Source organism: Streptopelia decaocto, assembly GCF_964273445.1.
Source record: "Streptopelia decaocto genome assembly, chromosome: 15".
Classification (NCBI taxonomy): domain Eukaryota; kingdom Metazoa; phylum Chordata; class Aves; order Columbiformes; family Columbidae; genus Streptopelia; species Streptopelia decaocto.
Window position 1 is genome coordinate 3,950,853 of NC_138670.1, and position 23,108 is coordinate 3,973,960.

The 23,108-nt window shown below is 53.2% G+C and overlaps 1 protein-coding gene across 1 annotated transcript; it reads left to right on the forward strand.

Moving 5' to 3' along the window:
• Positions 1-8,365: 8,365 nt before the first annotated feature.
• ABCB9 (ATP binding cassette subfamily B member 9) lies at positions 8,366-21,275 on the forward strand (the record flags this gene model as incomplete). Its single annotated transcript, XM_082066445.1, has 11 exons — positions 8,366-8,978; positions 9,206-9,320; positions 10,262-10,392; positions 11,294-11,499; positions 12,227-12,424; positions 14,088-14,216; positions 15,492-15,680; positions 16,217-16,390; positions 17,761-17,920; positions 18,209-18,345; positions 19,547-21,275. 11 exons carry the CDS (start codon positions 8,366-8,368, stop codon positions 19,877-19,879), a joined length of 2,385 nt encoding a protein of 794 aa, XP_081922571.1. The 3' UTR covers positions 19,880-21,275.
• Positions 21,276-23,108: the final 1,833 nt, after the last annotated feature.

The window sequence follows — 23,108 nt, forward strand, 5'->3', positions numbered from 1 at the left end:
GAGTTGAACAGACCAGAGATGAGGTTCTCAGGGACATGGGTTAATGCCAGGGTTGAGTTAACAGTTGATGATCCTGAGGGTCTTTTCCAACCAAAATGATTCTGTGATTTATCACCCTTTGCAGAGGGTCAGCCCCGGGATGCACCGTGACTGGTACCCACTGCTCCTGTCCTGCTGTCGCTGGGCATGGGCAGCACTTTTGGGGTGCAGAGCGGGGATCTCAGCAGCCTGGGGTGGCAGCAGCGCACAGTGGGCTGGGTAGGACAGGGCTGGCTGCTGGAGACCCAGGTGGCTTTATTGTGGCAGAGGGTTTGGCTTAGCTCTGGGTGCAGAAAAGAGGCCGCTGGGTTTATTTGGGGGTGATTGCAGTTTAGCAGCTTCTCCAGAGGTGTTGCTGAAGCTCCCAAGGCCACAGTTCCCCTTGGCTGTGTCTCACCTGTTCTTCCCACTGTAGAAAATGACCCTTTCACTGGCACTGATGAGCTGAAAGGACCATGGTTTAGATAAACCTCTCACATCCGCAGGCGGCTGCCTCTACTATGTGGGACCCAAGAAGGAGGAAAAGCGGGAGGTGATTGTGGATCCCGAACGGAAGCGTCAGGTCTTTCTGGAAAGCCATTTCACCGAAATTGGGAACCACCTGGGCCAGAAGAAGACCGTGCACCGGATTCAAAGCCGGTACTACTGGCTGGGGATTGTGAAGGATGTTGTGGACTGGGTAAGTTGAGAGCACTGACGGTGTGAGTGACTCCGGTATTTCCCAGGACGTTCAGGCAGCAGCGCCCAGTGGGCAGCTGGAAGAGCCCTGATGCAGGGATGATCTTGTTTCTAGTGCCTGTTGCACTAAGTAACTCTGCAGGTGAAACTGTTGGAACATCCCGAGGCAGCTGGATAGATTGGATGTCTTTCCCCTGAGCGTCAGGAACCCTGCGCAGGTAGGTGTCCTTGTGCAGGGCAGTTCTGGCCGATGCGGGGTTGTTTCGGAAGAGTGTTGCTGGGTTCAGCTTTGAGCAGGCTGGATTCCTGCCAGAGCTGACAGTTCCCTAAACTCCAGTAACGGGAGGAGCTCAGTGTTTCCCCCGGCTCTCCGCAGCTGCTTTTAACCTATTTTATTGCCAAACGTTCCCTGCAGCAGGGCTCTGCAGGAGCGTGGTTGCGTTGCACGGTCCAAGCAGCCCGTGCTCCTCCGGCATCCTAGGGCTGATGATTTTTCTTGCCAGCAGAAGTTTAAAATACAGTAAATATTTGCCTAGGAACAGGGTGATAAATGTCTTAGCTATAGGCCACGTTGCGAAAATTGGTTATTGTGCCAGAGAAAGCTGTCGGGTTAGTTTTGTGAAGGGAGAGCTGTGTCAGCCTGGCGTGTTTTGTCGTCCTTTTCGTGCGCCCCACTATTTTAACCAGGTAGAATGGAGCTGCTCAGACGTGATGTCCCTCTCATCCCTTCATAACCTGTCCAGTCTGAATCTGACAGAATTCAGCAGCATATTTTAAAGTCCTTTGATAAGTCTTCTCCCTTTCCAGATCAAAATGTGTGAAACGTGCCAGAACGCGGAGCATAACAAGACTGTATCGCGGAAAGCAAGGCCTGCCAAAGTGGGGTCGCCCTGGGAGGTGCTGGGATTAGACATTCACGGTGAGTGTTTGCGGCTGATAGGCAGTTTTTTCAAGGCTTCCACACCGGCTGTCGGGAAACCTGACAGACTGACCGCTGTGTGTGAGTGGAAGTACCTTCCTCTGAGGCGAGGAGGTGCCAGGAGGCCACAGCAGCCGACCGAGGCGCAGCCTGACCCGCTGACTGGCTCAGCTCCCTCTCCACACACAACGGGAGCCGTGGGCATGCGTTACTTCCCAGAACTGAGCCTGCGGTGGGTGTATTTTTGCTGACAGAGGTCACAGAAATGCACTGGCCGAATGACATTGCAGAAGAGAGTCGTGCTCGTTTTCACAGTCATTGTTTTGCTGGGCTGGGTTTTTAACTTGCCTCATTCGGGTGATATTATGGCATCACATTGATTTTTTTTGTGACGCTTGTTGACGCAGGACCTTTTCCTGAGACGAGCCAGAGCAATACACATGTCCTCCTTGTGACCGACTACTTCAGTAAGTGGGTTGAGGCGGCTCCTCTGCAGAAGAAAGATCCCTTAGCAGTGGCTAAAGCCTTGGCTACAATTTTTTACAGGTGGGCTCTTCTGCTTTTGGTTACATTGCACCTCTGGTGAGATGGGGCACACTGGGATATGTGTTGCAATGTCCATGAGATGGTTCCCACAAGAGCAGGAAGTCTCCCTTTTGGCAGGAGAGGCCATGCAGCCTCTCAGCTGCTCTTTACAAGGTTCTTGGGAAGAGCCTGTTCTCTTCTTATCAGGGAAGGGGAGAAAGAGGCAGAAGCGGTTCTCTAAGTAGCTCCAAGGCCAAAAGAGCTGGTGCCCCCATTGTCTGCAGAAGTTTTAAACCACCCCCCTGCCCAGAAGGTTTGTGCTCACTTGGTACATGTCACCACATGACATTGTCCTTGTGGAAAGTGCATGTGGCCAGCAGAGGTTTGCATTCAGGGCAAGAAACTTTGCTTGTTTTTTCTGCTGCCTTATTACTCCAAAGCAAACAGGCTTGGCCGTTTTGGAATGGGTGGAGCCAGCAGACCGCTTTCTGCTCTTGGGGAGGTGAGCACCAGCTCCACTGGAAGCATCTGTCCATTTTCTGTCCCGTTTCTCACGTGGGTTGAACTTCCCTAGCTCTACCTTGCAGCTGATGGAGTAAAACCAGTTGCGTGTCCTCTTTTTTCCAGGTTTGGAGCGTCCAAGAACATTTATGCCGGTCAGACGTGGGACTTCTGTGAGGAGGTAAGTCTGGTGCTGGATCATTTGGGGAAAAGCTACGTGATGTTGAGCAGGAATTTTGGGCAGCGGGACCCGAAGGCAGAGCCGCAGTGTGCTGTCAAGGAGCTGATGCTGTCTTCTCCCTGCCCCAGCCCTGTTGCCAGCAGCAGATTATTGCCGGTGGTCTCACCGTGTTAGGGATTTAAGGTTGCGGCTCTGTGGTGTGAGTCCTCCAGCCACGCTGCTGCCATCCTGCTCGGAAAGGAAGGTCCTGTGAGATGATGTCCCTGAGATTCCTGACCCACCCTGGGGTTAACCCAGCTTCCCAGTGCCGCGTGAAGCCTCAAGCACAGCAACAGTCATTGCAAAACATTTTGTCAGGCTCTAGCTTTTCTGGGGAGCTCTTTCTGCTGAGCAGCACAGGGATGGTGCCGTGGCCATGAGCCCCTGCCTTTCCAGGTTAGCCGGCATTTGTGCGAGCGCTGGAACATCTCGCAGATCCTCATGCCCGCGGACCCTGCAGACTGCGCGGGCCTGGATGAGCGCAGCGCCGAGGTGCTCAAATCCTCCATCTGCAGCGTGGTGAACGAGAAGCCCAGCGAATGGGACGCCCACCTCGACCCTGTGCTCTTCGATTTCCGCACCTCGGTCAACTCCGTCACGAAGTACACCCCCTTTTTCCTCATGTTCAACAGATACGTGTGCCTGTCGTCTGAGGTAACTTCTTGACAAAGGAGATGGTGGTTTGCTGCTGGCGCGGTTGCAGGGTGACACCCAGATATCTGTTTCTTGCAGGTGGGTTTTGTCAAGGACTCCAAAGAGCAGAGAGCTAACTGCGGTAAGGCCGACGGCCTCCCACCGTTCACGGCCGCGGTTCAGGAGCAGCAGAACGCGGTGAAAGAAATTGTAAGTCTTAGAGTGCCTTGAAATCATTTTGCAGCTGAGCTCCCCGCAGGGTCACTTGCCCCAGGCTGTGCGAGGGACAGGAGGGATTTGCCGCTGTGATGATCGTGCCACAGCGTGTTCCTGCTCAGGCACTCAGAGCCCCTGGCCCCAGTTGTCCAGAAATGCCACCTCACAGGCGTCCTTTGCCTGCTCTGTCTTGTCACCGGGCTCAGCAGGCAGCTGACAGGCTCGAGTGTGGCAGGGAGCCATGTGTCCCGCTGGGCAGGACTGAGGCAGAAGCTGGTTAAGCTCTTGCCTGAGACTCCACAGGCCTGGCCTGGGAGAAGAGGTGGCTGCTGGCACCTCAATATGTGCCCAGGGCAGCAGGAGCAGAGCTGTACCCTCTGAGCTGACACTGATGCCACGTGAAGCTCGTGGTGTTGCTGCTCAGAGCGGGGTGATGAAACACGAGGTTCTGGCTTACACTGTCACGGCTAATGAGAGCTGCGCCCAGCACCTGCCTTGTCATCTGCATCTCAAATCAGCCAAGGGTGTCTGTCCTTAAGCAGGGACAAAAAGCCTTTGGGGACACACTGTGTAATTAAGACTGTTAGAAGTAACCCTGCCCCAAAATCGGAGGAGATAAACTGAGAAGGTTGGGGCTGCCATGGAGGCGAGTGGCCCAGTGGGCACAGCTGGGTTTGGGGAGCAAGGCCGGCGTTCTGTTCCTGAGTGTCTCTGCCACGCTAGCTGACCTTTGGCCAGTTCATTTTGTCTCTCCATTTCTTATTTTGCTGACTTGAAAAATGACCTCAGTGTCCCCTGCGAAGTGCTTGTGCCAAAAAATAATAGACAAGGCTCAAGTGCTTTGTTTGCTCTGTCGTTTCTTAGACTCAGTCAGGGTTATGTGGTCCTCTCTGATCCCACCTGGACTGTGATTCTTCTTGCCAGGGAACAGCAGCAGTAAAACGGGACAGAAGGGAGGAGGCCTGGGAGTTGGGCATGCGGGATCTGTTCCCCGTGGATCCCTTTGGCAGCTCGGGATCAGCAGCTCAGCTCCCCTTTGTGCAGCGGAGATGCAAAGTGTGGCACAGGGCAGCCAGAGCTCTGGGTAATGCCAAAGCATCCTGCCCTGTCTGTGAGGGCACTTCTGGTGTCCAGGTCACTGGCACCCACCCGCAGACAGGCCAGGTTTGGGGCTGTAATTAACAGGAGGTGATAAAAGCTTAGTTTGGCTCTGTGTTCCTCCAGCCTCAATCCACTTCTGCCCTCTACTGATGGAGAAGTAACAGCTCTTCTGAGCACAGCCATGAAATCACGGTTTCTTAAAGTCTCCTAGTCTGGGCTTAGTGAGAATAAGGCTGAAAAGACCTTGCTTAGTCCCTCCCCTGCCCCGGGGTGCAAGGAGCTGAGCTGGCGCTTGCTGGCACAGCCTGGCCTTGCCAAGCCAAGTTTTGCACACTGCAGCGCCAGCTCACGTGAGATGGCTGCGAGTTGATCTTTAATCAGCATCTCGAGGCCGAACCCAAGTAATCTGCTTCGCAGGTGATCGCCAACATGGCGGCAGCCTACAAGCGGGCGCGGAAGAGCGTGAAGAGGAAAAGCCAGGGCCTGCCCTCTCTTGCCTTCAAAGTGGAAGACAACGTGTTTGGGGACAGCGCTGCCACCTCTCTGAAGAAGCTGAAGAAGGGGCAGTTTGTGTCGTTTCAGATCGAGAGGGTCCTGCCGCCCGAGCAGAGTTTGTCTGGCCTGAAGGAAACCAGTTAGTCTCTGGGGCTTTTTCGGGGGTCCTGCGGGGCTGGGCACAGTAGCACGGACTGTCCCTGAGGTTTGTGGCCCAGCTGCCTGGGAGACCAGCGCGCAGATGTGCCTGCCCGGACCTGGGGGAAAGGAAACAGAAGGTTCAGACAAAGGTGTCTGTTCAGTCTCTTCCCAGTCCAGCTTTGCCCTTGGACCATCACTCCGACCGAGGGAGGTGGCACCATCCAGCCTCCTTTACGTTTTGGACTACGGTGTGGAAACTGCCCCTTTGGGAGCAATTGCGTCAACACCCGGAGGGTGATCTGGGTGCAGATGAGAACCAGAGACTAGACCTGGCTTTAGCTAGATCGCAGTTTGTTTCCTACAAGTTAAACCTGTCCTCCCCACGGTTCCCTTGAACCGGGAGGCGTCAGGCCAGGTCTGACGGCATTCCCGGTGGACATGGGAATGTGGGTATTTTAAATTTTGGTTATCCAGGCAGAGAAAAATGAATTTTCCCTTTTTAATGTTGCCATTCCATTCTCTCTAGAAACTGAACGAATTCTAGGAATCCTGTGGGCTGTTCCTGCACTGGTGAGGGTTATAGGTGTGTTTTTAAGCCCAGTGGTCCAAAAATGCAGGAAAATGAGGATAATGACACCCGTTAGTTCCTCTGCCTATATATGTGCTGGATGCACAGATGCCGCCCAGGGAGCAGCCTGAGCGCTGCCATCCCTGGGGAGCTGCCACAGCAATTCCAAGGGGGAAAAATAACTTAAAAGCTGGATTTCTTGAAACTGCATCCCTCATTGTGTTAGGGGTTAATTTAAACCCCTGTGGAACCCCTGTTTAGGGGTTAATTTAGAACCACGTCAGACCCCTATTTAGGAATTAATTTAAAGAAAAAAAAAAAAGGATGTTGAGCCCTTGTCCTGGTTGCTTTTGAAGCCAAGTCGTGTGTTGTATTTTTCTCCCTCTGTTGCAGAAATTAAAACCGATAAAGATAAAAAATTTTTAAATAATGATTTTTTTGGGGGGGAAATATATATATGTATTATCTAAAGTGGGGGAAACCCTGGGGCTGGTCAGGGCAGGGTTTGCCCAGGGCGGTACCGGGGAACACCGGGCCCCCCGTTGCCGCCCTGTCCCGTTAACGGGCGGGAGGGGGCGGAGCCAGGACCGCGCCGCAGCGAGGGGGCGTGGTCATGGGCGGAGCCACATCATAAGCCCCGCCCCTTGGCGACCTTGTTCCCGGGACGCGCCGCCGCCCGCTCGCACCGCGCCGGTGTCCGTTGGTGCCCCCGCCGCCGGTAAGAGCCCGTCCGGGCGGGTCGGGAGCGAGTTGCCCTTGGTCGGTAAAGGGGGGAAACGGTGTGTTTGCCCCTTCTCCTTGCTATGGCGGGTACGGCCCTCCCCGGGCGTTACCCCCCGGGAGGAGCGTCTCGTCCCGGGGGGAGGCAGGGAGGAGGTTGGGGACCTTCTGTGGAGCTGGGGACACCTTTGCGGGTGGCAGGGAGCTGTGGTGGCCGCTTTCTCCTCCTCCTCCTTCTCCCCCGGGCCCGATCCGCGCAGCTTTGCAGCGGATGGCAGCAGCGAGCACCCTGGGAAGCGGGTCCAGCTCCTCCCTGACACCGCTGCTCCGCTTTGCCTCCATCCCTCCTTCCCCACCCACCCACAAACCCTCCTTCACCCCCATATTGCAGCTTCTGCCCCGTTTTCCCCCACTCTTTAGCTTTTTATCCCATCTGCCCAACCACCAAGCCCCTCTCGGCCAAGGGTGCTGCTTGGCCAGTGCCCAGCGATGCCCTTTTGCCTGTGCTTTGCTTTCGGGTGGCTGTGGAGATGGCTGCGGTCACGCAGACCGGAGCATGGCCGAGCCCAGCAACCTTTGTGCTGTGCCTTCTGCACCACACACCCTCATGAGCTGCTTGGCCAGCACAAATCTGAGGATCGGGCACCTCCCTCGTGCCGACACGTGGCACATCTGGGCACAGCGCAGGAGCAGGTGAGCAGCTCACTTGGTTTAAAGGAAATTGAGCTTTTCACCCTTTTCCATGTCAATTCAGACCCAGCCCCACCATCGCTGTCATCAGTCAGACCCACAGGTGACAGCTGCTGTCCTGCCCAGAGCCGCCCCTTCCCATGGGCTGCAGCTGTGGATTTCCATCCCCCTTTAAATTTCCTCCTGGGAATGTGATTTCCTCTTTTGTTGTGTTGCTGAATTGCATGCTGACAGTGCAACGGGTTTAGTGGGTTACCCCGAATTAATATTCAAGATGGCTGGGGACAGCAAGGTGTGACAGGCTGCTGTGTCTATGATTTATTCTTTTTTTTGATGAGGGGGATCTGTTTCAAAGCTGAGCTGCCCTCCCTTCAGCTTTCATATGGTTTTCATCAGGTATTCAGTTTCAGATTTGTCCTGGGAAAGGTGAGAGGGACTCTGAGGTCATGAATGTCTGAGTTTAACACCTACACGGCTCTGTAGTGCAGGACACGTGGGCTGCACGGATGTCCCAGCATCACGCAGCTGCTGGGGACCTCATGGCCCCGCAGCCACCGCAGCAAGTGGGGACAAAGTTTCCCATGAAGATGTGCAGATTTCTGCTGTGGGGTTCAGGATGGGCACAGGCTTCTGGGAGGGAAGTTTGTCTTCATTTGTGCTTCTCATTTTATGAAATATTTTGGAGCTTGTGCAGCAGGGGAGTGGAGGAAGGAGCAGATAGTGGTGTCCAGGGTCAGGACAGGCTGGTGGGGACCTGGCATGGTTGTCCCCCCATCCTGCTTTCCTTTTCCCACCACCTTCCCAGAGCAAATAACAACCCTGGCCCCTTCTTGTCCTGCAGCAGAGGCCGACATGACCACATCCTCCTCGTGCTAGGGCCACTCCTACTGCCTCGGTGACCCCCAGCCTGGTGGCGAGAATGCGCGCATGGAAGGCGGTGGCCAGCACGCTGGCACTCAGCGGGACCGATGTGGTGGTCACCACACTGCTCTACACCCACGGCCGGGGTGGCCGGGACATCCTGCAGGACCTGCGGCACTTCAACATCTTCAACTCGATGCTGGACATCTGGGGGGGCTGCCTGTACCGCAGCTGTGTGCTGCTGGGGGCTGCCATCGGGGTGGCCACCAACACGGCCTACGGCCCCCGGCGCCTCAGGGCATCGCGGACCTTCATCGCCATCGTCTGCCTCCTCATGGGCATCTACATGATGGTGAAGCTGCTGCTCTACTCGGAGGTGCGGAGGACCATCAGGGACCCCTGGTTCTGGGGGCTCTTTGCCTGGACCTACGTGGCGCTGGCGGCCACCTTTGGGCTGTGGCAGCTGCTGGCCTGTGTCACCTCCTCCCGCGAGGCGCTGGGGCCCGGCTCTGAGTCCCGCACCGAGGCGGAGGAGAGCTGTGATGGCAGCGCCCAGAGGGACAAGCGGGAGGAGGCGGCGAGTCCCACCATCCATAAACTGCTGTCCTACACCAAGCCAGACGCCTTCCTCCTGGGCATTGCCTCCTTCTTCCTCCTCGTGGCCGCTCTGGGTGAGCAAGGGACTAGGGAGGCTGCGGTAGGGGATAAAATACACAGGGAAATTAAAGATCCCTGAGTGCCCCTAAGGGCAGCACCTCCTGAGGTATCTCATGCGACGGCCAGATATCTCCATGGTGGGGATGAGGTTGTCCACTGGCCATCGCAGTTGGAAATACATGTCCTGTGCTGATCCCACGTGGTGGGGCTGAAACCCCTTGTCCTTATGCTTGTCTGGCAGGAGAGACCTTCCTGCCCTACTACACGGGGCTGGCCATCGATGGCATCGTGGTGCAGAAGAGCATGGACCGCTTCTCCACAGCAGTGCTGGTCATGTCGCTGCTCGCCATAGGAAGGTAATTGCAGGGGCTGGTTTTGGCCCCAACCAGGAGGAGTTTGGGGTTTTCCATCAGGAGCTCGTGGTGGTGGTGGGCACGGGCTGTCTCACCTGCTGCTGCTCCGCCAGGTCCCTGCCAGACCCCAGGGACATGCTTTGATTTCTCTGCGCTGTCACAGTGCAGAGAGGCCATGGTGGGAATCGTGAGGCCATTGCATAGCCCTGCACATCTGCTGGTGGTGGGAGAGCAGGAGCAGACACAGGATAGGCTCCCTGGGGAACGGTAAAATAGAATCACAGAATAGTTTGGGTTGAAGGGACCTTCAAAGTTCATCCAGTGCCACCCCTGCCATGAGCAGGGACATCTTCACCAGCTCAGGTTGCTCAGAGCCCCGTCCAGCCTGGCCTGGGATGTCTCAGGGATGGTTCATCCACCACCTCTCTGGCCAACCTGGGCCAGGCTCTCACCACCCTCAGGGGCAACAATTCCTTCCTCATGTCCAGCCTGAATCTCCCCTCTTTTAGTTTAAAACCATCAGCCCTTGTCCTATCACAACAGGCCCTGCTCAAAAGTCTGTCCCCATCTTTCTTATTTGCTCCTTTTAAGCACTGAAAGGTGCAATAAGGTCTTCCCGGAGCTTCTCCAGGCTGCACACCCCCAGATCTCTTGGCCTGTCCTCCCAGCCCTTGGATCATTTTCATGGCCTCCTCTGGACCTTCTCCAACCCTGCAGGGTTGTGTCCCCTCCCGAAGCTTGTCACTATGGGATTAGCACCAGCTGTCCCCATGCTGGTAGCACCCAGAGGAGGTGTGGGTTGGTTTAGACATCACTTCCCCAGGGTGGAAAGTGGTACCAGCACAGCATTGCCCAAAGGCCTTGGCCCGAGCGTCGGGTTGTTTGTGTTGCTGAGGAGCGGGTTTCGTGTCCATTGGTCTATAACGTTTCTTATCTGCAATTAGCTCATTTGCCGCAGGTATCCGGGGCGGCGTTTTTACGCTCATATTTGCAAGACTGAATATTCGCCTTCGCAACTGCCTCTTCAGGTCGCTGGTGGCTCAGGAGATGAGTTTCTTTGATGAGAACCGCACAGGTTGGTTCCTCTTTCCCCCAGATTTGCTCTCACCCCTCTATTCCAACCCGTATTTTTTTCCCCTGGGTTTGCCCCACCAGCACGCAGCAGATTGGGGGCAGCCAGGGACGGCACCCAAATGCTCATGGTTAGAAACAACAACAGAAAACTCTTTGGGGTACTTCCCACCGTGGTGTTGGGACAGGATTGCCCAGTGCCCTGGGGGTGTCCCATGGCCACCGATCAGCCTGACATCCAGCAGCCCTGGGGCTGATTTGTTCATCTCCAGTCATCCCCAAAACACCTCCTTTCCTCCTCCCGTACCTCCCGCAGTGCCCACTGCTTGGCTGCTCTGCAGCTCTGCTCCCGGCACAGGAAACCTCAGATGTGTGAAGTTTTCTGGCCATGCTTGTGGCTTTCCTTGCTTGTCACTCTGTCCTGTCCCAGTCTGTGCCACTCTGGTGTGGTCCCAGTCTGCTGTAACTTTTCCCACATCTAATTTCTTCTCGGTGATATTTTTAGTTTTGAGGCTGTTGCCACATTTAGCAATTGCTGCACAGTGCCCTGGTAGCTGAGGACACCAGAGATGTTACTGTAAGTGGGATACAAGTAACCCTGGACTAACACACACAAGTATGGAAGTTCAGCTGGACTCATAGAATCATAGAATGGTTTGGGTTGGAAGGAACCTTCAAGGGTCATCTAGTCCAACCCCCAAACACAGGCCTAGTATTTAGGAATTCAGGGTGATGTTTGCTGGCTGGCTGGAACCAACATTTGGTTCCACCAAAGGACACCACAGGAGCTTCACCCCTTGGTGGCTCTTCTGGCCCCTGGCATGGGACATGGGACGTGGCTCAACAGTGACCTGCGGTGGTGACATGTCCCTGCTCTTCCCCTCCCCATCCCCTCGTTACTGCAGGGGACATCATCTCCCGCCTGACATCGGACACGACCATCGTGAGTGACCTGGTCTCCCAGAACATCAACATCTTCCTGCGCAATGTGGTGAAGGCCACGGGGGTGATCTTCTTCATGTTTAGCCTCTCCTGGAAGCTCTCGCTCGTCACCTTCATGGGCTTCCCTATCATCATGCTGGTGTCCGATGTCTATGGGAAGTACTACCAGGTAGGCAGGAGAAGCCACGGTGTGCCGCAACGCTGGGCTGTTCCCCTTGTGAAGCCATCGTGGAGGCTCGGGGTGGCCTTGGAGCTGGTGGGGCTGATGCTCAGGTGCTTTGCTGCTGGCAGTGGGGCAGGATGACAGCATTAAACCTGTATGGAAAGATAAGCATAGCCTTGGCTTTCACCTTGCTTCATGCTCAAGAGTTGAAGCACCTCAGGTCTGACAGGAGAGGTGGCTTGGCCATGGGATGTCCTGTATGTGCCTGTTTGTCCTCATGCAATCTGTCCACTCCCCTCCCTTTGGAGTGACTCGAGTGCAGTTAAACCCAGTGCCAAGCTCTGCCTAGGGCTAGCATGGGCCAAGGGCCATCCCCCGTGGCTAATGCTGTGTCCCATGGCCCATGTGAGACCTGTCCCTGTCTTGGGAGCTGGGCTTCTGGGCTGGCCTGTCCCATCAGGGCACTGGGAGCAGAAGCTCAGCTTCCCAAGTGGCCCCAGCCACAGCGCTTCTGCTCCTGCAGCTGAAGTCCCTCCCTGGGGACAGCACAACAAATCCCTTCTCCTCACGGCACAACATCCCGAAGCATGGGATGTATCCCAGTATTCAGCCTCGTTGCCCATAGTCTCAGAAAATGTCACCGTGCCTTGTTTTGCGGAGCCCGGCGGAGCCCGGGGTGTGCAGGGAGAGGTGCTGCAGGCGCCCACTGAGCCTCCTCTGCCTCCCCCCGCAGAAGCTCTCCAAGGAGGTGCAGAACGCGCTGGCCAAGGCCAACAACACCGCCGAGGAGACCATCTCGGCCATGAAGACTGTCCGCAGCTTCGCCAACGAGGAGACGGAGGCCAACGTGTACTGGCAGAAGCTGCAGCAGGTGTACAAGCTCAACAAGCGGGAGTCCATGGCTTACACCTACTACGTCTGGTCCAGCGGGGTAGGTGGCCAGTGATGAGGCTTCCCTACATGGGGCTGGGGACAGACAAGGGACGTTGCTTCGGCTCCCAAAAAGTACGTGACGCGATGCGTGTGCTTCTCCAGGGAGCTTTTTGGGGTGAGCTTTTTGACATCTGCTCCCAGTAATCCTCTGGCTCTTGATTATGATTTATTTCACTCATCAAAAAATATATTCCCATTCCCCTTAGGGCAGCACCGCATCCTGCCACCAAACAGTCTGTTTTCTCTTGCAAATAATGTAATCGATAGCCACTCAAGGTCGTGGAAAAGCCCATGTTTTGGCGTTGCTGCATTGCGTGCCTGTGCCAGCTCATCGCCGGGGCTCCGGCTGGGAAACAGCCGCCGCGTTGGTTGAGCTTCTGCTCAGAAATGGAGATTTGCTGTGTGTGGGTGGTGGCAGGGGGAGGCTGCTGGGGTTTGGGGTTTTTTTTTTGTTTTTAAACGCTTTTTCATCATTTAAGGCCAGATGGTTTGGGGCTTCTCCTGCATTGACTGACAACTCAGCCTGTGCAAAAGCCTCACATGAGGCTGCCCTTATCTCTGCGCATTCGAGGATCTCAGTAGCCTCTGAAGGGTTTGCAGGTTATGGGGCTGTTGTGCAGCCATAGGAGACTTTGTGGCTTCCCAAGTCTGGAGGCAAAATCAGAGCTTTTTTAGCAACGTTCCTGGGCTCCCAGGTAAAGCTGGAGCACAAACTGGGTCAGCACAGATCCCACCGAGTCAAAGGCAGCAAAAACTCTCAAAAACTGCTCCTGCAGGGCTCGCGTCAAAAGAAGCCAACGGATTTAGCACAGGCCTGGTAAGAGTCTTTCTCAGAGGGAACACAGGATCTTAAGGTCAGATTGTGGCAGAGCAATAGAAGAGGAATTTTTTTCCCCAGTATTTTTGTCTGTGTGAATTTACAGCAAATGTCCTGCAAATGTTGCACAGAGCACCAGGGCATCGCTGCTTTTCTGAGCACCCCTGGCAGGATGGAACAAAACCAGCGGAATAAAGGCAGGGGCTGGTCTTTGTCGTATCAGAGCTGATCTGTCTCTTTTCTGGAGTAGCTGGTACCCCCCTGGTTTCAGGCTGGAGCTGAGGTTATGCTTCAGGAACTTGTACATGCAAAGAGGATTTTTCACATTAACTTTTGGCTCGATTTAGTGCCCTAAATTAAAATGTGTTTAACCCTAACCATAACCCTAACCTAACCCTGACCCTGACCATAACCCTGATGCTAACCCTAGCCTAAGTTTAACCCTAACCTAACCCTGACCCTGACCATAAGTGGTGAGGTGACTGCACGTATCAGATAATTTGAGTGTAGATTATTACACTTAAGGACATTAGTCCAAGAGAGACGTTCACGAGATGCTCTGTTATTTAAGATAAATTCTTTCTCCTTGGCTCTTGCCCGTCTGGACTTGGGTTTTGTTAAAAGACGCCAGCCCAGCTCCTTAAATCAGCCCATGTACTTGAGTTGTTTTTCCCTTCTCACACCGGTGCTCGCTGCTGGGGCTGTCAGCTGTCAGGGATGCTCCATTCGGGGCTCAAAGAATAAATGTCAGCACATAAATTGTGGGCTGTTGTGTGAGTAATTACAAATACACCAAAATATCTGTTGTCCTTGCTGAATTTTTGGGGTGTTTTCTTGCTTTCAGCTGACTCTCCTGGTGGTCCAGGTCAGCATCCTTTACTATGGTGGGCACCTGGTGATCTCGGAGCAAATGACAAGCGGGAACCTGATATCGTTCATCATTTATGAGTTCGTTTTAGGAGACTGCATGGAGGTGAGTCTGTTTTACCCCCCGGGCTACCCCGTATCAAGACAATATTTGTCTTCTAGAAGGTCCCAGGGCAGTCGCAGGGTGTTGGGTTCCCTGAGACACGTTTCCTTGGTGGCATTGTGCACTCGTGGGCTGGTTCTCCAATCCTGCTGTGGCTTCTCACTCTGAACATGCCCAAAACAGCTCGTCCCCCAATAAGGCAACTGGGAACCAAAGGGGCCAGGCTGATCCGGCCAAAGGGCAGAGTCCTGGCTGCCTCCCAAGCACGTTTCTTGGCGTGAAGGATGCAGGGATTATGAAGCTGCCTGTTAAATTTCAGGCTTTATTAAAAACTTAATTATATTGCTTCTTTTTTTTTCTTCTCCCCTGGAATAGGCTGCAAGCTGCTGTGTTGGCAGCATGTTAGCAAGATGGGATTGTGGGTGGGAGGGTAGAGCCCACCCAGGGCTGCCTTCCCCTTGCAAAGGCGTAAGCTTGGCTAATCGAGGCAGAAACGCTCAAACTGAGGTTTCCTCACAGCCAAGCGTGGTTTCGGCGGCGTTTCAGCCTTTGTGGAGTGGCAGAGCTGGAGGCAGCTCGTGCGGCTCTCACCATCTGTTTGATGACTGCATGCTCTGGTGGTGTTTCCAGGCTGTGTTTCTGGTGTGAGTTTGGTTTGGTTTGGGTTTTTTTTCCCCTCCTGATGGGAGGGGCAGTTGCAGTACAAGCTGCTCTGAAGCTCTGGGTTTAATATTGCAAAGAGCTGATGTGACGGTGGGTTATGCCAGGGAAGCTGGTGTCAGAATGCAGAGGTTGTAGTTGTGAAAGCACAAAGGTAAATCCACCAGGACCATATTCTGGCAGGAACAGCCATACCAGCTGCCTAGAAAGGTCCAGCCTGGAGCTGCTGTGTGTTTGGGACACGTGCTGGTCAATGAGCCAGCACCTTTTGGGGCCGGGGTGATGTGCTGCTGTACATGAACCTGGTTTAACCATTGGCTTAGGAAGCTGCTGACCTTGAGCAGGGAAAGATGAGTGCAGGATTTTGTTGGAATTTCTTCCCAAAAAGTGTTGTCGGGCATTGGAACAGGCTGCCCAGGGAAGTGGTAGAGTCACCATCCCTGGAGGGGTTTAAAAGACGTGTAGATGAGGTTCTTGGGGACATAGTTTAGTGACAGTGTTAGGTTAAGAGTTGGACTGGATGATCTTGGGGGTCTCTTCCAACCAAAGTGATTCTGTGATTCTACGATTGACTTTTCCATCCCATGGGAGGTCTCACCATTGCCTCTTCCCTTCCAGTCCGTCGGCTCCGTCTACAGCGGCCTGATGCAGGGAGTGGGAGCTGCCGAGAAGGTGTTTGAGTTCATCGACCGCAAGCCAACAATGGTGAATGACGGGTCCCTGGCCCCAGACCACGTGGACGGGAAGGTGGAGTTCAGAAACGTGACGTTTTCCTACCGCACTCGCTCCTCAACGCAGGTGCTGGAGGTGAGCCCCGCGGGCGCAGGGCGCTCCCATCACGAGGCATCACGCGCTGCTTCTGCATCATGGCCAGAACCCTTCCGCAGCCCATGGGAAATGTCACCTACCTTTAGAGATGCGTAAAGGCGAGCTCAACAGCACGCTGGAAAAGAGATTATATGGAACAGCGGGTGTTTAGGGCCAGGCTTTCTTACAAGGAATGAGATTTATTAATAAAACCCTTGTTCCCCGCTCAGGCATGGTGCAGGGCTTTGTGCCAAGCTGTCGCAGACGGTTTCCATGAGAGGAGGGTTGGGGGCAGGGGGGAGCAGCAAAGAGGTTAGTTTGCTCTGCAGTTTTTAGAGATCCTGCTGTGTCAGGCAAATTTGAAGCAATTTTGGAGGCTTCTTGCTTCCTCAGAGCCAGGAGAGATGGCTGATGTGGCATGTCACCAAGGTGGGGGATCACCATGGCCAGATTTTGGGTCCCATTCTTGCATAGAGCCCGAGCAACTGCCCTGGAACAAGCCAGGACATGAACATGCTCTCCCGTCTGTGTTGCAGAATGTGTCCTTCATCCTGCACCCCGGCAAAGTGACGGCGCTGGTGGGTCCTTCGGGAAGTGGGAAAAGCTCCTGTGTCAACATCTTGGAGAACTTCTACCCTTTGCAAGACGGGCAGGTGCTGCTGGACGGGCGTCCCATTAACATGTACGATCACAAGTACCTGCACTCCGTGGTACGAGCGCCTGATACGTGTATTCGAGCTGTGGCCTGCCGCGATCAGAGGGGATGGATGGTAGCGTTGCGTGGTGCTTTGGATTTGATCTGGCAACTTCTGAAATGTCCATAAAGCTGGAGGTGGCCCAGGAAATGAATGCAGATATTTTGTGGGGGTGGAAGTGAGAGGGATGGAGGGTGGTTTCACGGGGAGAGGGAAATCTTCCAAAAACAGAACAAGAAACATGTTTTGTTTGGTATTTTTTGGCCAACACAGTAGAAATATGTTTTTGGTTGTTGGATTAATTATCGTCTAAACTGGGTTTGGAAAAGGGTTTTGCGTTCCTCCAGCACCTTCTGCCTTAAGATCTGAAAGTAATTCTCAGCTAATGGGGAGTTAAAGCTCTCAGGATCCAGGCGGCAGCTGGAGCACTGGAGGGACTGGGTGTTTTGCCCAGGAGAGGGGTCTGGGCCCCTTGATTCTCATCTGTTTGTCAGCACAGATCAGCCTTCATCTCCTCTGCAAGTAACTGCTGCCTTTCTCTGCTCCCAGAGCAAATGTCCTCATCAGTCAGCAGGAAAACCTAAAAACAATGGATCAGAGACAGACTGGAAAGCCAAAGTCCATGTAACTAATTTACATTCCCTGCCCACACTGAGTGAAAATTAAAAGACAAGCTGGTCTTGCTGTTTAGAAAGCCCAGTGTGGTGTTAGGAGCGTGGGGAGCAGTCAATTAAAATATGATCATGCCTTGCTGGCTCTCTTCATGATCAGTTCTGAGCAATAATTTGGAGGGTTCAGTTTATTTCAATATTGAGTGTTTGACAAAGCAGGCGGAATGTGAGAGCGAGGAACAACGGCTGGAAGGTAGGACAGGGAGGCTGTTGCTAAGCAATTTGGGAATTGCAGCAGCTATGTCCCTAACTTGCTAATTTTGGATTAAAAGATTCAGGAGGGCTCATTCTTTTGGCCCAAGCATGATTATTGGTCTTGAATGGAAGATCAGCCAGACCCTGGAAGAGGGTCTCTCCAGCGTGCCCTGTCCCAGCAACTGGTTTCCCATACTGGGAAGAGCAAACAGTGATGGGAATGACAGGTCTTGGAGAAGGAAGCCTGTCCCAGATGCCAATGTACCAGAATTGCATTGTTTTTCTTTCCTGTGAAATCGTTTCCCAGCAAATGATGCAAAATGGGCTGGGGCTGTCAGTGTGCACCCCATCGTTAGTATCCTCATTAGAAGCTCACATTGAGGCACTTCTGTATCTCGGTTTAATGGTGAGGCTCTGCCCACTGGAGTCCTTCCCCAGCAGGAACAAATGCCGATGATCCGAGATGCCACTGGCACGTCTTCTGCTCCCAACCCCTTGCTCTTCCCTCCTGTTCTGCAGATCTCCCTGGTGAGCCAAGAGCCGGTGCTGTTCGCCCGCTCGATTGCGGATAATATTTCTTACGGCTTAACCTCGGCCTCCTTCGAGTCGGTTGTCCAGGCTGCCCAGAAGGCCAACGCGCATGGCTTCATCACCGAGTTACAAGACGGCTACCACACAGGTACCAAAATCCTAAAAATACTGCCTAGGGAAAGCAGAGACTCTCCCCTCAGGTGAAAAGTCAGGCAGGTAGTGATGGACACGGGTCTTGTGGTGATGTAAGGATGGTTCCACGGAGGGGTGCAGCTGCCTTAACTCATTTAAACTGCTGTGCTGAGTGAGCAGAAGCATTTACCTCGTCTTTGCTTCAAAGCGTGACACCACTCTGAAGCTGCTGGCTGGGAGGTGAACTCGATGGCAGCTCTTGGTTTTGATTTTTGAGCCCTTCCTCTCTCCTTTGACCCAACAGAGGCAGGAGAAAAAGGAGCCCAGCTGTCAGGTGGCCAGAAGCAGAGAGTGGCAATTGCCAGGGCCTTGATCCGAAGCCCCCCCATCCTCATCCTGGATGAAGCCACGAGCGCGCTGGATGCGGAGAGCGAACATGCGGTGAGTAGCTGCCTCAGGCGTTTGGGCCAAAGAGGCAATTTGGGTTTGGAGGAAAGACTGTAGCTCCAGTTGCTTCCAGCCTCTGGACAAGCTTAATCTTAACACAGTGCAATCAGAGGTTTGGGTAAGACACTAATTCCTGAGCGGGAATTTGCTTCCAGCACTGCTGTAGCCACCAGGAAGGAATTAATCTTGTCCTCATGGCACCTAATGCCTGACAAATCAGACAAGATAATCTCAGCTGATTTTTTATGTGAAAAGTGTTAATTGGCAGAGAACAGCATTGTGCAGCCTTTTAGGACAGGACATGGAGGAAGACTCTAAAAACCGGTACTGCAGCAGGCAGAGCAGGACGGCCCTGGCTAACAGGCTGAGGCACCAAAGAAACCACGCTGTCAGAAAGTCCATGGGCTGTCGGTGAACTGAGCTGGTTTATCTGTCAGGGGTGAGATGACCAAACAGCTCTGGCAGTGGCAGTCTGGCCTCACTGCTTTAATGACACGAGGGAAGGCCAGTTCAAGGTTGAGAAGTGAGGGTGTGTCTCCAGGTTCCAGAGTATGAGCGGTGCTGGTCCCCGGCGCGGGGCAGCACAAGCATCTGATCTTGGAGCAGCTCGTGGGCTCACAGGTCCTCAGCCACGCGTGTGGGATCTGATGCCAGTCCAGGGCTGGGTTTGGCTAGCCCGGGGTGTCAATGCAACACATGGCCTGACGACCATCTGCCTGCCTGTAGACCTCAATGTTGTTGTCTGTCTCTTGGCTGGGAAACAACTCTCTCTTGCTTTGCCTGGAGATACCCATGCAACAGCCCTGCTCTTCTGAGCAGCTGCATTTACCAGGTATTGTCTTCCGGTGGCCCATGCCAACACCTCGTGGTCTCCAAATTTGGGGCCCAGCTTTGCTGAGAACCCAGTGTGCAGGATCAGACCTGTCTGCAGATCACAGCTGCAGGCTGGCTGGACCGAGATGGTGTTTTGGGGGCTGGCTGGACCGAGATGGTGTTTGGGGCTGCACAGTGCAAGTGGGGAGCTGGAGTGGACGTGCTGGTGCTGGTAGTGCTGCAGGGAGTCCTGTGTCCTCCATAGCCAAAGAGCAAACCTCCCATCCAGAGGTTTCCTAACCCCGACCACAAAGCTGCTGCTTTCCCTTCCAAAGCGGAGCCAGCAATACTCACACACTAACGCCTTTTTCCTCCTGCGCAGATTCAACAGGCGATTTACGGCGATTTGCAGAACCACACGGTGCTTGTCATCGCTCACAGGCTGAGCACTGTGGAGAAGGCACACAACATCGTTGTGCTGGACAAGGGCCGCGTGGTGCAGCAGGGCTCGCACAAGGAGCTGATGAAAGAAGAAGGAGGCCTTTATTCCAAACTGGTGCAGAGACAGATCCTGGGGCTGGAAGGGGCCGGCGCGGACGGTCACCAACCCGCAGCCCGGGGGGATTCAGCGAAGGCGCCCGGCGGGCTGGAGGAAGAGTTCAGGATAGACCATCCCGTGGCGCAGGACGATTACAACAACGTGATTCACAAGTGAGAGCGGTGAGGGCCGGCGCCCCAGACGCCTGCTGGGACACCGAGATGGGGACGGCTTGCCAAGGGGCCGGTGCTGCAGAACACCGGCCGCTGGCTTCCCCGCGCACGTCCCGCACCCGTGCACACACAAACACGCACTATCGAGCTTCCTGCATCGCGGGCAGACGCCGGCTGGTTAAACAGGGAAACGGATTTATTCCAGGGAGTTGGGTCTTTAGCAATTCTCAGCATTTCTACTGGGTTTCTTTTCTTCCTACCAGTAATTCCGACTGGGACTTTTCTCCCACTGATATGCATGTGTAACTGCTACTACCTGTAATGGATGTTAAATGCATGCACGGAGGGGAGGATTGAAAACCCCCTTCAGGAATTTCAGGGGGTGGCTTTTGTGGCTGGATAGAAAAAACAGGGACTGTAAAACAAGGTTCTGCTCCCACTCTCAATCTCGGGGGCCACTCCAGGGTCTGCTGAGGCCCGCAGGGAGCCCCCTGGCTTTGGGGAAAGCCGGGTGGCTCTGGGGGCTGAGCGCGGGAGGGCTTTGCACTGAGTGCCTGCGGGCTCAGGCTGATGACCATTGCTGCTGAGCTTGTACCATGTAGTAACCATCCTTGCTGGGGACCAGGAGGCAGATGTTGCTTTTAGATTTGCTCTTGGTGCTTGGTGGGTGTTTGGTTTTAAGGAGGAGAAGTTTTACCATAGTTGGGTTAGGTTCTGGGGGTTTTGGCTCAGGTTCGGGGTTTTTTTAATATATATTTATGCGCACTGTGCAATGTCTGTCTGGCTCCAGCATCCACTGAAAATTGGTCCGTTATTTCAGAATTTTTTTTTTTTTAACTCACAACCCCGGTGCTGGTTTGAAATAAAAACACTAGTAAAGACAGGCATAAAATACTAAAAGGCAGCACTTTATCAATCCCACCAAAGCTTTGTTCAGCTCCAGGCCACGCTAGCGACTTCACTGCATGGGGAATCCGTACAGTCACTTTCCTTGAAGTCCTGCCTGAACTCTAAAATGTGTTTCTTTGAATATTGTTAACTTTTAGTATGAGAGATAGAAAGAAATATGTGGCTCCTAGTCCTTTGGATTAATGGCTCTGGCTTAGTCATGTTATCTTGCCATAGACTGGTGAAGAAACCTCTGCAGCCAGGTGGGTGCTATTGAAAAATAGCATTTACACAGGGAAGATTGACTTCAGACTGTGCATAGTTAAGAAATGATCTCAAGCACTTTAGCTCTCATGTTTTCCAATATTTGAATGCTGCTGTGTTTTACTTTTCGGCAGTTTTGCATTTTTGTTCCTGGCAATGTTTTGGTTTTGTTTAGTGCTGTTTCACAAACTCTTTAGTGTCCTTGAGGAGGGATGCTCAAAAAATAAAATACTACCTCTGCCACTCGACATCGAGCCAATCTAGTGGGGGTGTTTTCTCATTCAGGGCTTTCAATGTAAAGTTCATCTGAGATGATGGCTGAATACAGCTACACGTGCTCCGGCTCCCTCACGGGGAATACCAAGAAGAACCTACAGAGAATTAGGTATGTAAAAGACCAGCATCTGATGATGACTATGAGCCATAACAGTAGGTATAACCTGTTTAAGAACTTGTTTTCATCCGGGATCCCATCCGGAAATCAGCCTCGCACGAAAGGACAGGCAGACTAACCCGTTCTCAAAGCACAGTGCTTCGCAACTGGAATCCTTTTCTGCTGCTTGCTTTTGTGATACGATAAAAATCAGTGTCTAGGAAGAATGAGAGCTCTCTGGCTTATCTCCCCCCACTTAGGAAACCCCTGTTGTGCACGCAGGCTCACTGAAATCACTCCTCAGTTCATCACATCGGTAAACGGCCACGCATTCCTGCCTGATGAAAACTGCGCTGTGGCTACGAAGAGGTTGGGGGTTCCACCCACTGCCAGAGGGCAAGCGATTCATTCTGCATTTTTATCAGTACCTGTGAGCAGAATGTGGCCAGTGGTTCATAGCAGCGGAATTAATTTCTGCTTAATTAAAAAACTGGGGGGGAACTAAGGAAGCCGACTTACCCGGGGAAGTGCTGGTATGACGATGCTCATTAGCACAAGAGATGCCAGAAAAGAGAATTTGATCGTATTGTGTGTGTCCCTCTCGGGCAGTGCTGCAAAAACGGTATCTGGAGGATACAGCTGGATTACTTTTATTGTGAAGATGACAGTGGATTCCAGGAAGGGAGCCCTGCTTCCCAAGCCTGTTGTGATGACAATCCCAGCATTGTACTCCTAGGTCTGGTCCAAACAGCTTCAGCTGAAATGGCACGTTGGACACACCAGATTGTCTCTGCTGGTGGCATCAGTCCAAGCTGATGAGGCCCAGCTGAACTCTTGCTTTCAGGTGCTGAACTCTTGCTTTTGCATCCAGATAACTCAAAGCTACTTTTCCATTGAGCCTCACATCTCATGGCTCAAACAAGTCTGTTCATTGTACTGTTGGTGTGTGACAAATGCACCTGTCTGTCTGCTAAAGCCATGAGGGTTTTCTTGGAAAGGGTTTTCTGGAAGAGTGGTGGGAGCTCCGCACACCACCAGTAGTACCATTTTCAAAATAACCCTGATTTTCAAAATAATTCCAACTCCAACTTCTTTTTGAAGTGGAAATCAGGGTCAGAGATGCCCATCAGCCAGCCTAAGCCCAGATAAGCTTAAGCCAGTGCAGCTCTGGGAACTGCTCCAGTGCTGGAACACGAGCCAACTCCTGGAGCTGCCCCGTCCCCTGGGCCTCGCTGCCCGTGGGCACTCTCTGGGTTTTGGGCTATTCTCCTGGAAATGAGGCCACTGTTCCCTCTGAAAGCCTGAACTGTAGTATTTAGTGGCTGTGGCTTTGCCCAGAGTTGATGTTTACATGGGAACAGGAACAAAATCTGTTCAGGAGCTTCTCAATGACAGCGATGCAGATAAAAAGTTTCTCCTCCTCAAAGGGAAGAGTCTTTTTTGCTGGGAGGTCCGATGGGTTTATATGAAACCTCAGCTCGGGGAGTACAGCTAGAAGACTGTCATGGCAGAACTGGAAGCAAATACGTGTTTGAAAGCACAATTGTTTCAGTTTGACTCTATATTCCATGGCAGGTTGTTTTTCCTCACTATTAATAAGCTCTAACCATTCCCTGTAAGAGGTATAACCACAGTTTTATTTGATTTAAACATCGGAGAACCTTAACCAAGATGAAGTTCAAGAGCAGATCCTATAATCCTAGCGATT